This window comes from Ranitomeya imitator, chromosome 4 (genome assembly GCF_032444005.1).
Source record: "Ranitomeya imitator isolate aRanImi1 chromosome 4, aRanImi1.pri, whole genome shotgun sequence".
NCBI classification, from domain to species: Eukaryota; Metazoa; Chordata; class Amphibia; order Anura; family Dendrobatidae; genus Ranitomeya; species Ranitomeya imitator.
The window spans coordinates 146,008,526-146,021,250 of NC_091285.1; the positions used below are offsets into that span (position 1 = coordinate 146,008,526).

At 44.3% G+C, this 12,725-nt stretch overlaps 1 protein-coding gene across 1 annotated transcript in view; it reads right to left on the minus strand.

The window, feature by feature from the left end:
- Positions 1 to 3,439: 3,439 nt before the first annotated feature.
- LOC138675615 (uncharacterized) overlaps positions 3,440 to 12,725 on the minus strand; it is a 36,282-nt gene continuing 26,996 nt past the window's right edge. Inside the window, exons 9-10 of the mRNA XM_069764002.1 lie at positions 9,829 to 10,016; positions 3,440 to 3,615 (exon numbers count right to left, since the gene is read on the minus strand). Of these exons, the coding sequence (XP_069620103.1) occupies positions 9,852 to 10,016 (165 nt within the window). The 3' untranslated portion in view covers positions 3,440 to 3,615; positions 9,829 to 9,851. The remainder of the gene's footprint in view (positions 3,616 to 9,828; positions 10,017 to 12,725) is intronic.

Sequence of the window (12,725 nt, forward strand, 5' to 3'; positions counted from 1 at the left end):
AAGTGCCTACAGCCCTAATTTATTATGTTAGGCCTTCAAAGCCTGTCTGCGGTCCCTTCTTTCTACTACTCCTCCACTGACCAGACCACTGCTGCCCGTGTACCCCTGGAACCAATTATAAAGTGCCTACAGCCCAATTTTATTATGTTAGGCATTGGAAGCTTGTCTGTGGTCCGTTCTTTCTACTACTCCTCCACTGACCAGACCACTGCTGCCCGTGTACCCCTGGAACCTATTTAAAAGTGCCTACAGCCCAATTTTTTTATGTTAGGCCTTCGAAGCCTGTCTGCGGTCCCTCCTTCCACTAGGCCTCCACTGACCAGTCTACTGCTGCCCGTGTACCCCTGGAACCAATGTTAAAGTGCCTACAGCCCTAATTTATTATGTTAGGCCTTCGAAGCCTGTCTGCGGTCCCTTCTTTCTACTACTCCTCCACTGACCAGACCACTGCTGCCCGTGTACCCCTGGAACCAATTATAAAGTGCCTACAACCCAATTTTATTATGTTAGGCCTTCGAAGCCTGTCTGCGGTCCGTTCTTTCTACTACTCCTCCACTGACCAGACCACTGCTGCCCGTGTACCCCTGGAACCAATGTTAAAGTGCCCACAGCCCTAATTTATTATGTTAGGCCTTCGAAGCCTGTCTGCGGTCCCTCCTTCCACTAGGCCTCCACTGACCAGTCTACTGCTGCCCGTGTACCCCTGGAACCAATGTTAAAGTGACTACAGCCCTAATTTATTATGTTAGGCCTTCGAAGCCTGTCTGCGGTCCCTCCTTCCACTAGGCCTCCACTGACCAGTCTACTACTGCCCGTGTACCCCTGGAACCAATGTTAAAGTGCCTACAGCCCTAATTTATTATGTTAGGCCTTCGAAGCCTGTCTGCGGTCCTTCCTTCCAATAGTTCTCCACTGACCAGACCAATGCTGGCCGTGTACCACTGGAACCCAGCTGAAAGTGCATGGAGCCTCCTTTTTTTCTTTGTTTTATATTTAGAAAGCCCAGATGAACTACGCTGTACCACGGTTCAAGCTACCCACTCGACATTTCTTTTGCGAGAAAAGCCATCCCAGCCCTCCACCGGCATGAAAAAGTCTGCATTGTCATAGCACTCAGGCAATCAAACAGTAGAAAGGTGCACCTGACAAGAGACGCATGGACCAGTAGGCATGTCCACAAAAAGTTACGTGTCCATTACGGCGCACTGGGTTAATGTGTTGGATGCATGGTCCACAGGGGACAGCCTACAAAGTCTGTCTGCAGTCCCTAATTCAAATTTTCCTCCGCTGACCACACCACTGCTGCCCGTGTACCCCTGGAACCAATTTTAAAGTGCCTATAGCCTAATTTTGTTATGTTAGGCCTACTACGCCTGTCTGCGGTCCCTCCTTCCAATTCTCGTCCACTGACCACACCACTGCTGCCCGTGGACCCCTGGAACCTATTTTTAATTGCATAGAGCATCCTTTTTTTAATAGTAGGCGTACAAAGTTTGTCTGTGGTCTACTATTGTAAGTGTCCTCCACTGCCCAGAGCAATGCTGCCTGTGTACCCCTGTAACCTTTTTTAAACTGCAGTGAGCCACATTTTTGGTTTAAGGCCTACTACCTGTTTCTGTCTGTGCCACTCAATACAGCTGTCCTCCTTTGAAAAAAGCAGAGCGTCAATAGTCTTGTTTTCAGCCTCTAGGAATTTGAAAATTGCATTGGGGCTACTACTTTGGTAGGGCCTACTAACGGTGTCTGCTGCCCCAAGGTGTGCCCCAGGTTTCTTCTCCATTGCTTCGATCTTCCTACTCTCGTTTAGTAGTTGTTGCAAACTACACTGCATTAGGCCTACAAATTGGGTATGGGGTGTAGAGAGACAGTGTGTCCCACTCCAAGGTGTTCCCCAGGTTTCGTCCACATTGCTTCGATCTTCCTACTCTCGTTTAGTAGTTGTTGCAAACTACACTGCATTAGGCCTACAAATTGGGTATGGGGTGTAGAGACGGTGTGTTCCACTCCAAGGTGTTCCCCAGGTTTCCTCGCCATTGCTTCGGTCTTCTAGCTCTCGTTAAGTAGTTGTTGAAACAACACTGCATTAGGCCTACAAGTTGGGTCTGGGTTGTAGAGACGGTGTCTTCCGCTCCAAGGTGTTCTCCAGGTTGCCTTTCCTGAGCTTCTATCTTCAGGCTCTTGTTAAATAGTTGTTAAATGGAACAACTGCATTTGGCGTACTAGTTGGTTTGGGGCCTACTTACAGTGTCTGCCGCTCCTTGCTGTTCTCCTGGTTTCCTGTCCTGAAATTCCATTTTCAGGCTCTCGTTAAGTAGTTGTTAATGTTAGACTGCATTTGGCCTACTAGTTGGGTTGGGGCTTACTATCGGTGTCTGCCACTCCTTGCTGTTCTCCTCCACTGAACAAAGCTGTGCCGCCTGTTTACTACTGTTGCCAATTTTGAACTGCATTTCGACTACTTACTGATTTGGGCCTACTCTCTGTGTCAGCCTCTCATTCCAGTTGTCCTCCACTGCAATGCCCCCTGGTTAATCCTGTGTTACCAATTTTGAACTGCATTTAGCCCACTATATTCTTTGGGCCTATATCTGTGTTTCCTCCTCATCCTGCCCATTGCCCAGCCAGTGATAGATGAGTCTGCTGGTACATTGACCCATAACGCAACATTCCCCGTGCACGCTACACAGCAAGATTGTGACCCTGCTGAAAGTCAGGTTCCTCTTCCCGCATACCATACCGCCTTACACGGGGACAAAGAGGAAGGTGCAGATGAAAGTGCAGGTTCCTTCATCAGGTGGGGGGAGGAATACTAGTTGGCGATGTCACTGGCACAGGGCCTCTCATAGTACGCAAAAGTGTTGCTGCCGGTGGGAGGCGCCCCCGCCATGCAAACACACCGCTGTACTTTGAGGGGCCCTGTGCCGGTGCCAATGCCAACAAGTGGGCCCCCCCTGCTTGCTCAGGATCACAGCACTTGCAAAGTTGAAATACTTACCTCTCCCTGCTCCACTGCCGTGACGTGGTCCAGATTTACTGGGCCCACTAATTACTTGAACCAGCCCTACCCCCCACAACTTTAGCCAAATGACCCCCAATTTCAAATGCCTTCCAATTATTATAAGGTAAATTACGATTGACAAGCTTCTGTAACAAGAATGGATGTTTTTGCCATTAAAATGGGCAGTGTAGGTGTTTTCCTGGCCTCCACTCACTGCCGACTATGCTCCCCCATTGACTTGCATCGGGTTTCGTGTTTCGGTCGATACCCGACTTTTCGCGATAATCGGCCGATTCCACTCGACTCGACTTTTAAGATAGTCGGGTTTCGCGAAACACGGCTCGACTCTAAAAAGGTCGAGGTCGCTCAACCCTACTCATCACTAGACTTTAAGGATAGGAAAAAAGCATCTAAGTCATTGCAATAAATGCTCAAACCCGATTGCAGTTCTACATGTCTAGTTTATTTATTTTAAAGATTACAGAAAGTAAATCATTGTCAGTATTGTAGAGGAAACAATTTCATTTTTATAGAAGAAGAGAAATCATCTGTAAATCAGGGGATAGACTTTATTTTTTTTCACTCCCTTTTCTTGGTCAAGAACCTTTTGGAAGTGCCTGGAAAAAATAAAACAGTTTAATTAATCTTCCTATATTAACAACCATTGTGTTTTGTATAGACACATTACTAAATCTGGTACATAAGTTATGCTGTTTTTTTTAAAATTGAATACAATGTATTACTAACATAGAAATAGTACGGTGCTATGTTATGTCCGGCAGTCCCATCGATGAAGAGAGCAGAGTTGCACGTGGAGTTGCCCACAAGGAGTGTGCGTTTTGAGTTATCTGCATTTGGTCTGCTGCTAGTCCAAAGAAGGATACCTTGCTCCACTATTCCATAATTGGAGATCTGTAGATAAGGTAAGGTATCACTGCTGGTTGACCCAAGAGGTAGTATTCCGCTATCGGAACTGTGTTGGTGACGTCACACATGTTTCGGATATCAAGTAAAGTCGGGCTGATAGAAAGAGCATTCATCCTCAGTGTATGCCGCTGGCCGGGGCAACACTATCTTGGATTACTGCACTGAAAACACAGTGAATTTATAATTACCTTCTGGCAATCATTATCTACAGATCTCCAATCGTGGACTAGTGGAGCAAGGTATACTTCTTTGGACTAGCTGGTCCAAATGCAGAACACTCACCACGCTCATTCCTGGCTTGCAACTCCAGTAACAAGCTATTTACAACTCTATGCTCTTACCGGTAATCAGGATCTGACAAGCGCTTGTATACCAGTATCGGGAACCTGTACAGCGGATCTTTTCAACTTGCATCAGAAGCAGACTTTTGGCATCTCCATACATGTGTGCACAGGGAGGACGTGCACTGCCCCTGTGGCTACACAGGGAGAACAGCAGGATACCTCAGCAACAACCACAGGTAATACCTCAATCAACATTTTTTAAACATTTATTGTGCTGTACCACGGACGGTATTTTGCATTTATAGTCAGTTGACATCACCATATAGGTATTCATTACTTTCATGCGCTGCACGTACTGACAACATCAGAGGTTTTATTGCAACTTTATACTCAATATCTCCGTACCTCCAGGCTACATCCTTTGTAAGTTAAGAGACCAGCCCATTTACTCTACTAAGCAGTATACAGTATCCTGAATTGCATGTATCCACTTTTGAGAAATTTGTTCCTTAAACTCTTGCTGGATAAGCAGATATGTCATCCACTGGGTCCAAGCGCCATTTGGATTCACTTACTGTATATGATTTTTTTATCCATGTCTCTAAATATTGACTATTTCATTTTATATCAAGCAGAAGGATAAAGAGAAATGGAGCAGGACATTTTAAAATACATACATACACATAAAAAAGCCAGTGGTGTAGCGTAAGGAGAAGAGATGAGTGAATATGTTCGGCTCCCTCCTTATTCGGCAAGCTATAGTGCTTACCAAATAAGCTGCAGAGGGAACCCGGATAAATGGAGTGCACAGGCTGATCAGTTTTCCAGCATCACAGCTGCATGTGTCGCGGCTGTTTCTCTGTCACATAACATGCCTTAGGGGTTTGTCAGTTGGGAGGAGCTATAGAGTAGTGCAGCATAATGCATTGGGATATATAGCAAAGGAACAAACTGGTTGGTAGTCAGTCAGGATGCAGCAGTGAAGAGAGACAGTCTGCTAGCCATAAGAATAAGGCAGATAAGGCAGGAAGGGGCTCCAGGCTGTGTGCTGTGCAGATGGTCACCAGCTTAGAAAGTACTTTTCCAAGGAAGGATCTGAAGCTTTTGACAGGGACTAGTGGCAGCTGAGACATCGAGCCTGTTACCCTATAACTTGAAGCTGGCCACGGCGATTAGGGATCAGCTGACGCCGCACAGTCTGAAGAAGGTGGAGGGAGATGAGTGAGAGGCGAAGATATGCACTGCGCATGCCCATGAATCCCAGCCCCGCAGTGTGAATAAATCAGAAGACACTGTGGGGCGGGATCCCGGGCAGCATGGCCGCACAGGCGCCGTAAGCCTGACATCAAATGATGTCAGAAGATGGGCAGCGCTCACTGCGCATGCCCAAGGAAAAACATGACAGCGCAGGCTCCGGGACAGATTCAAACAATGCTGAGGAGGTGGCGCCCGGTGCCAAGCGGACATGAATGACGGCTGTGCTGCGTCTAATTAGAGGGGAAAGGCCCGCCTCCCTGGCGATTTCACGGTATGAGGGGGCACATTTTATAAGTGTTTATTTCAGCGTGTGCAAGGAGCATAACTAAAAGAGCCACCTTGTCCGAATGCAGCATTAGTGCAAGGAACGCCTGGGGGGTGACAGGTTCCCTTTAAATGGTGGGAGGTAGAACTAACAGAGAGTTCATTGAGGTTTATGTCTATCCTATTGGAAGAAGAGAATAAAACCTTAGAATTAACAGCTAAAATATTGGCAGATCTAGTGGAGGAGATCCTAAAATTTAAGACCCACTCGGATTTTGCAAGGAGATAGGCAACTTTCCAAAATACCATAGAGCAATTTCAGGGTGAAATAAAAAGTAGAAAACAAACAATTCACCAGAGAATTATACGAGTTTAAAGAGAAAAAGATTTATACTTTTCTACAGGAGGATAGAAGAACTGACGTCACAACATATCCTCCTCTGATATAGACCTATCTGACACTGACAGAGGGGCATCTTATTTTTCAGGGGATGGGGCACCTTCGGTGGAGCACGGAGGAAAAATGATAGAACAAGATGGGAGAGACAAGAACGAAGAGGTTATATGGCAACAAGGAACAGTTACAGGAGAGATGTATCTCCATCTGGGCCTTCACCGTCATCTTCCTTATCTTTTTTAGAGAAAAAGAAGGCTATGGGTCCAGACCTACTGAAAGAGGAAGACACCAAAAAGTGATAGATAACAATAGAATCAATAACCTCTCACCCTATCCTCTAACCAACTTGGAAAAGTCAGTTTTATGTAATGGCCTTTCATTTATCCCTACAAATAGGTTTGATGAATTTGGTTGGGTAAAGAATATGAATCTCTTTGCCTGAAAAATTGGGTGGAAAAAGTTTTTTAAAACACATAAATATAATAAGGCTGCATGTGAATCTATGGGTGTCACTGAGGAGGATCTCCCCAGTGTCAGGATTTTAACGGACCTATTGAAAGAATATTAAAGACCAATAGGTATGGGTCCTTTCACAAACCTTAATCCGAAAAGTAGGAGGATGCCACCACAGACGGGTTTTGATAGTATTGAGATTTTTTTTAAACTTGTGACTGATGAATTCAGAAGGATTAGTTTTATGGGTTGATATCACCACTCGAATTTGACGAGAGGAGAAAGGGAAGCACTGGATGATCTTGCCGCTAGGAAAGAATGTATTTTTAAACCCTCTGATAAAGGGGGAAACCTGGTGGTATTGGACCATAAACAATACTTGGACATGTGTGAGAACATCCTGAAGGATGCATTGACTTATAAACCATTGAGAAAGGACCCTTCTGAAAGCTAATGAATCTGGGCTGATATCAAATAGCGAGTTTGGCTTTATGTGTCCTAAATTTCCAATTATGGCTGTTTTTTATTCACTTACAAAGGTCCATAAAGGTCTGAGTCCAATGAAGGGTCACCCAATAGTCACTGGGATTGATTCCATTACCCAGAACTCTAGTGTGTATATAGATAGGGTACTTAGACCCTCTGTTACCTCATTGTCCTCTTATATTAGAGATTCCTCTGAACTCCTTCTCAGACTGGAGGATATTGTTTTAAGCGATGATGTACGTGTGGCGTCCATTGATGTGGAGGCTCTAATATCACGCACGGAAAGGGACTGAAGGCAGTTGATTATTTTTTCATGTCAAGGGGAACACATTTTATCCAACATAATCAATTTGTCATTGAATTACTTGAATATGTTTTGACGCATAATTTCTTTTCATTTGGGGGTAGGTTCTTCCACCAGCTCAGGGGCATGGCATGGGGGAGCCCCTGTGCCTCCACTTATGCCAATTTGTTCCTGGGCCAGTGGGAGGACTAGGCCGTTTTTGGCAAAGATTAGACGTTTTGTGGAAACCCAAGATATTATTTTGGGGTAGATACATAGACAACGTGCTGATATTGTGGTCTGGTGATGACATTTCCTTTTCTAATTTTGTCAGTGAATTGAACAACAGCGATATTGGCCTGAGACTTCACTTCTGAGATCCATTATAACTCCATTAATTTTCTCGATTTGAAGATCTCTAGAGATAATATGGGTCAAATTGTAACTGAAATGTTTTATAAGCCCACTGCTACTAACAACCTGAGGAAGATCGGCGAAACGCGCGTCAAGGCGGCAGGTGGGGACTCATCACATACCATCCGCATCTTCATGTAAGTCCTACTAACTCATCATGTGCCAGTTACTTTTGCACTTAAGCACCTATGCGATATACAGATAGAACGCACTATTGCACTGCACTTTACTTTGGACTTAATCTGCAGCACTATCCCTTTACCTTTAGACTAGTTTATAGACTACATGGGAAATACTGCTGGTGCTGCAATTAGCCATATTGGTTGTGCCTAATCCCTCATCATAGGATTTTTTGTTGCAATTTCGACATATCTCTATATGGTTATAATATATTAAGCCATAAATACTTTGCTTAATTCTATATAACAAGATCTCTACTGGCACAATCTTTTGCAATAATTAGATACTTACATACGGATATAACTTTTAAATATCCCCCTTACTCCTGCTAGTTAGTGTCACTCTGTTACCTATTTATTTTTACTATCTTGTGATTAAATAAAATGTGCTAATTTTTTACATAAATACTCTTGAGCCTTTTTTTTGTTACTATTTACTATTGAAAGGGCTATATGTTATTATAGTATGTTCTGAGTATTAGTTGTTACTAGTCATTGAGTCTGCTTTTGGGGATTATTTGATTATATAGCAGAAATAACCTGCAGGGTCAAATGGTGATTTAGTTATGTTAGCAATTTCATAAGACATATTATATGTGCTTGGTGGTTAAGGGGTTCAATACTGAACTTGGAAAAGGAATTCATGGAGTGCTAAAGGGCCACTGGTTGTGTATGCAAAGTACTGTAAGTCACTTCCAGCACCTAAGTCCAAAGTCTTGTGCAGCCTTTGCTTTATTGTACTGTATTGTATATACAGCAGTGGGTGCCCAGAGAAATTTGATAAAGTATGGGATTTGTGATGTGCATCATATACATGACAAGTCATATGCTCTCCATAGTCCAATGTTAAAGAATGGTCAGGGAGCCCATAAGACAGACAAGCTTCATGACAAGTTTAGAGGGTGGGAGTGATAGGGTTAAAAGACTGGAAATAGGGATGGGGGAGTTTTTTCGTGGCATATGGTGCAAGAAGCCAGATTGATGGGGGTAGATTTAGGGACAGGGAAAAAGAAGGTCTATTTAATTATTTAAGGGGTTGGAAGTGTTTTTGCTGACCTCTTTGCCTTCAGGATACAGCTGCCCAAGCACCCTCCCCTTATTTAAACAAAAAGATTTAAGGAAGACGAATAACATGTTTTTCTTTTACTATGTCACAGTGGCGGGGGGGGGGGATAGGTCTGGGTTAGAGGAGGGTCAGGTGGTCATGGCCTTTGGTTGGAAGACACTATTACAGTATGGTGGCTTCGGTGATAGGCCAGGGTTATTTGCGGGCATTGGTCAGGGTGTTAATTAGGTGTAATTAATACCTCATTCCCCGGACTGGTGGTGTGAGGCCGGGGAAAATAATTGGATATGCCTCTGGACCAGACCTATCGGTGGGTTAATAGGATTCTTGTGGTATTTCATGTTATAATGTTTACATTGTTTTAATGTATGAGGTGCTAGGTTGGGGGTGCGCCCCAAGTGGTATGTAAAATTTTTTAATAAAAGGCTGCTGTGACCATTTTTTACCAAGTCGCAAGCAGTCCAGCAGTCCTGTGTTTATTTAAAGGTTTTAGAATAAGTATAAGTATGTGGGTTGCAGTATGAATGACCTAATATATCCCACTTTAACTTGTCATGAGTCTTCATCCCTCAGTCAGTAACTACACTATTCGTAGCCTGCGGACATGAGATCATTGGCTTCCCTAAAAGCTAATGTTTGATTAACACATATGTCATCTGTTTCCTTTTCCATATATGTATGTGATAAAGCAAATGGACAAACTGTACGGTTGTGCCAATAATATTTCCTTCCGTTCCTTTATTTTTTTTTCCTTGGTTATTGTGACAATTATTTGCTATGAACAAAATATCTAACAATGAAAAAGTAAAAAAGACTTTACCTGAATCCAGGGATAATGATGACTCACAAACGCAATCCATCAAGTAAACCACCAACCACGTCACCAACCAAACCATCAACAATATCAATGACGAGTCCACTAACTGAATCAACAAGATCAACAGTTACATGGAGGGCTGAGCCTAGAACTCCTGTAACTGTATTCAAAAGTGGACCAAGCAAAGGAGTCTGGAAAAGAAAATATACAAAAAGCATAATTATCATTAGCTAATTAAAAAAATATATGTTAAAGGAGAGTGTCTTCTACTCGGACAACCACTTCTCTATCTCCATGTTAAATAATAACATGACTTATACCCACCTCCTATGTGCCAGCACCCTTCCAGCAGTGTTGGCACTGGCTCTCAAGTGATCCTTGCCTCCAATCAGCAGCTACTTCACGCTCCTCTCCTTTGGCCGTAACTGACATATGGAGGAAATGAAATCTGCGGCTGCTCTCTTACTTCTTCTGGATGCCTGATTTGTTCAAAGGAGGGGAAAGAGTGAAGCCAGCGCTGGTTGGAAGCAGGGATCCCATGGCATAATGTCATGTAGGGGCCTCGGGAGAGTCAGTGCCAACACTGCTGGAATGGTGCTAGCGCCGGAGGGGAGTATAGGTGTTATTTTACATTAGGGATGCATAGTGATATAGAAGGGGTTGTCCGACATGTGACTTCTACCTTAAACATTCATATTCTTGAAATGATATCTTGACATCTGCCGTATAATTTAATAGTTAAAGGAGTTGTGCAGTACTTTTATACTGATGACCAATCAGTATTAGATTGGTGAGGGGCGCGACACCAGTCACCCCCACTGACCAGTTGCCCCCCGTGCTTGCAACTACCAGATGTGATCAATTATGGAGCTTCACATCACAGTCTGTTAGGTGTCGAGTTCCTGCTTCTGCACAGGGGGAATCTCGAACCATCTCCGCTGTGGTCTCCCATTCTTCTCCAGCCACACTGGAGCCTGCCCAGCGGAGACGTCGGTCCCAGCGTCTAGCTCAGGCTGTTACTGGGCGACTGGTTCCTACTGTCCTTCCAGGCTCTGCCTTTGTAGCTAGCACTGATCATCAGCGAGCAGGTCTTTCTGGGACTAAGCCCTGTTTTTCCCACACTGGGCAGGAGGTCAGGGGTCACATGCTGAGGTCCTGTTGCGGCTCCTATTGGACCATCTGGAAGGTCTTGCAGCACTGCTGCTATAAAAGGTTTGCAGGTTCGTAAACGTGTGTGTGTTGTTGCGTGAAAGTCGCTCTGTAAATCATCCCCTCCCTTGTGTTTGACTGCTCGCATAAGGTGGATGATTGCTATCTAACGCCCGAGTTAGTTATCAGCACTTGAACACACAAAACAGCATCTAATTGCTGTGACCGCCAGTGCAGCGCCGTGCGCTATCACAGCGCTTTCCTGACCCAAGTCTGGGTGGTTAGTGGCGTCTGCCAGAGAGGCACCTCACGCACTCTCGTGCATCTAAATTATTATTTCAGTCATTTTGACACCCCAATTGCAGTGTCGAGCGCAAGAGATCTAGATGAACTCTAATCCCGAGTCTTTGGACAGAGTCCTGTGACTCCTTGCTTGTGCTCTTTGTGCGGTACCGCTGCCCTGTAACGCAACAGGGTTTGCTTTCTTCATACTGGGTGAAGTTAACCCGTGTGTGAATCCTTATTGTACCGCCATATAGTCCGTCATTACTCAGCTGCAGGTTCCATCTCTGCACAGTGGACCCCGGGCTGCGAACGCACTTTATACTATCTTTCTAATTATTTAGTGTGTTCCGCTAGCCCTAACACAGTGTTGTCCTCTGTATAGTTGCCATGGCCGGGTACTACATACCTGCCCCTATTAGAATGAGTGGTGGTGGATCTCAAGACCCCATACAGATGTTGGAGCTGTGTTGCTCCACAACTAATCTTGCCCAGCTGACGCCAGCAACATAAACAGCTGATCTGCAGGTGTACTGAGTGTTGCAATCTTACCAATCTGATACTGATGATCTATCCTATAGTATGGATGGGCCATCAAAATATAAGTACTGGACATCCCCTTTAACGTAAAATAAAAAAATAGTGAACAGGAATTTTGCTCAGAATACAATCTAAATTGTCTTATCTACTTTTCATTCAGATCTACCACCAGTTTCTAGATCTCACTAGATACAGAAAGATATATAATAGACAAAGGTTATCTATCTATCTATCTATCTATCTATCTATCTATCTATCTATCTATCTATCTATCTATCTATCTATCATATACACTGCTCAAAAAATAAAGAGAACACTTAAACAGAAGAATATAAAACCAAGTAAATCAAACTTATGTGAAATCAAACTGTCCACTTAGGAAGCAACACTGTTTGACAATCAATTTTACATGCTGATGTACAAATGGAATAGACAACAGTTGGAAATTATTGGCAATTATCAAGACACGCTCAATAAAGGAGTGGTTCTGCAGGTGGGGACCACAGACCACATCTCAGTACCAATGCTTTCTGGCTGATGTTTTGGTCACTTTTGAATGTTGGTTGTTCTTTCACACTCGCGGTAGCATGAGACGGACTCTACAACCCACACAAGTGGCTCAGGTAGTGCAGCTCATCAAGGATGGCACATCAATGCAAGCTGTGGCAAGAAGGTTTGCTGTGTCTTTCAGGCCACAGAGGTGTCCAGAGGCTGGAGGCACTACCAGGAGACAGGCCAGTACACCAGCAGATGTGGAGGGGGCCTTAGGAGGGCAATAACCTAGCAGCAGGACCGCTACTTCAGCCTTTGTGCAAGGAAGAACAGGAGGAGCACTGCAAGAGCTCTGCAAAATGGACCTCCATCAGGCCACAAATGTGCATGTTACTGCACAAGTGGTTAGAAACTGACTCCATGAGGAAGGTCTAAGT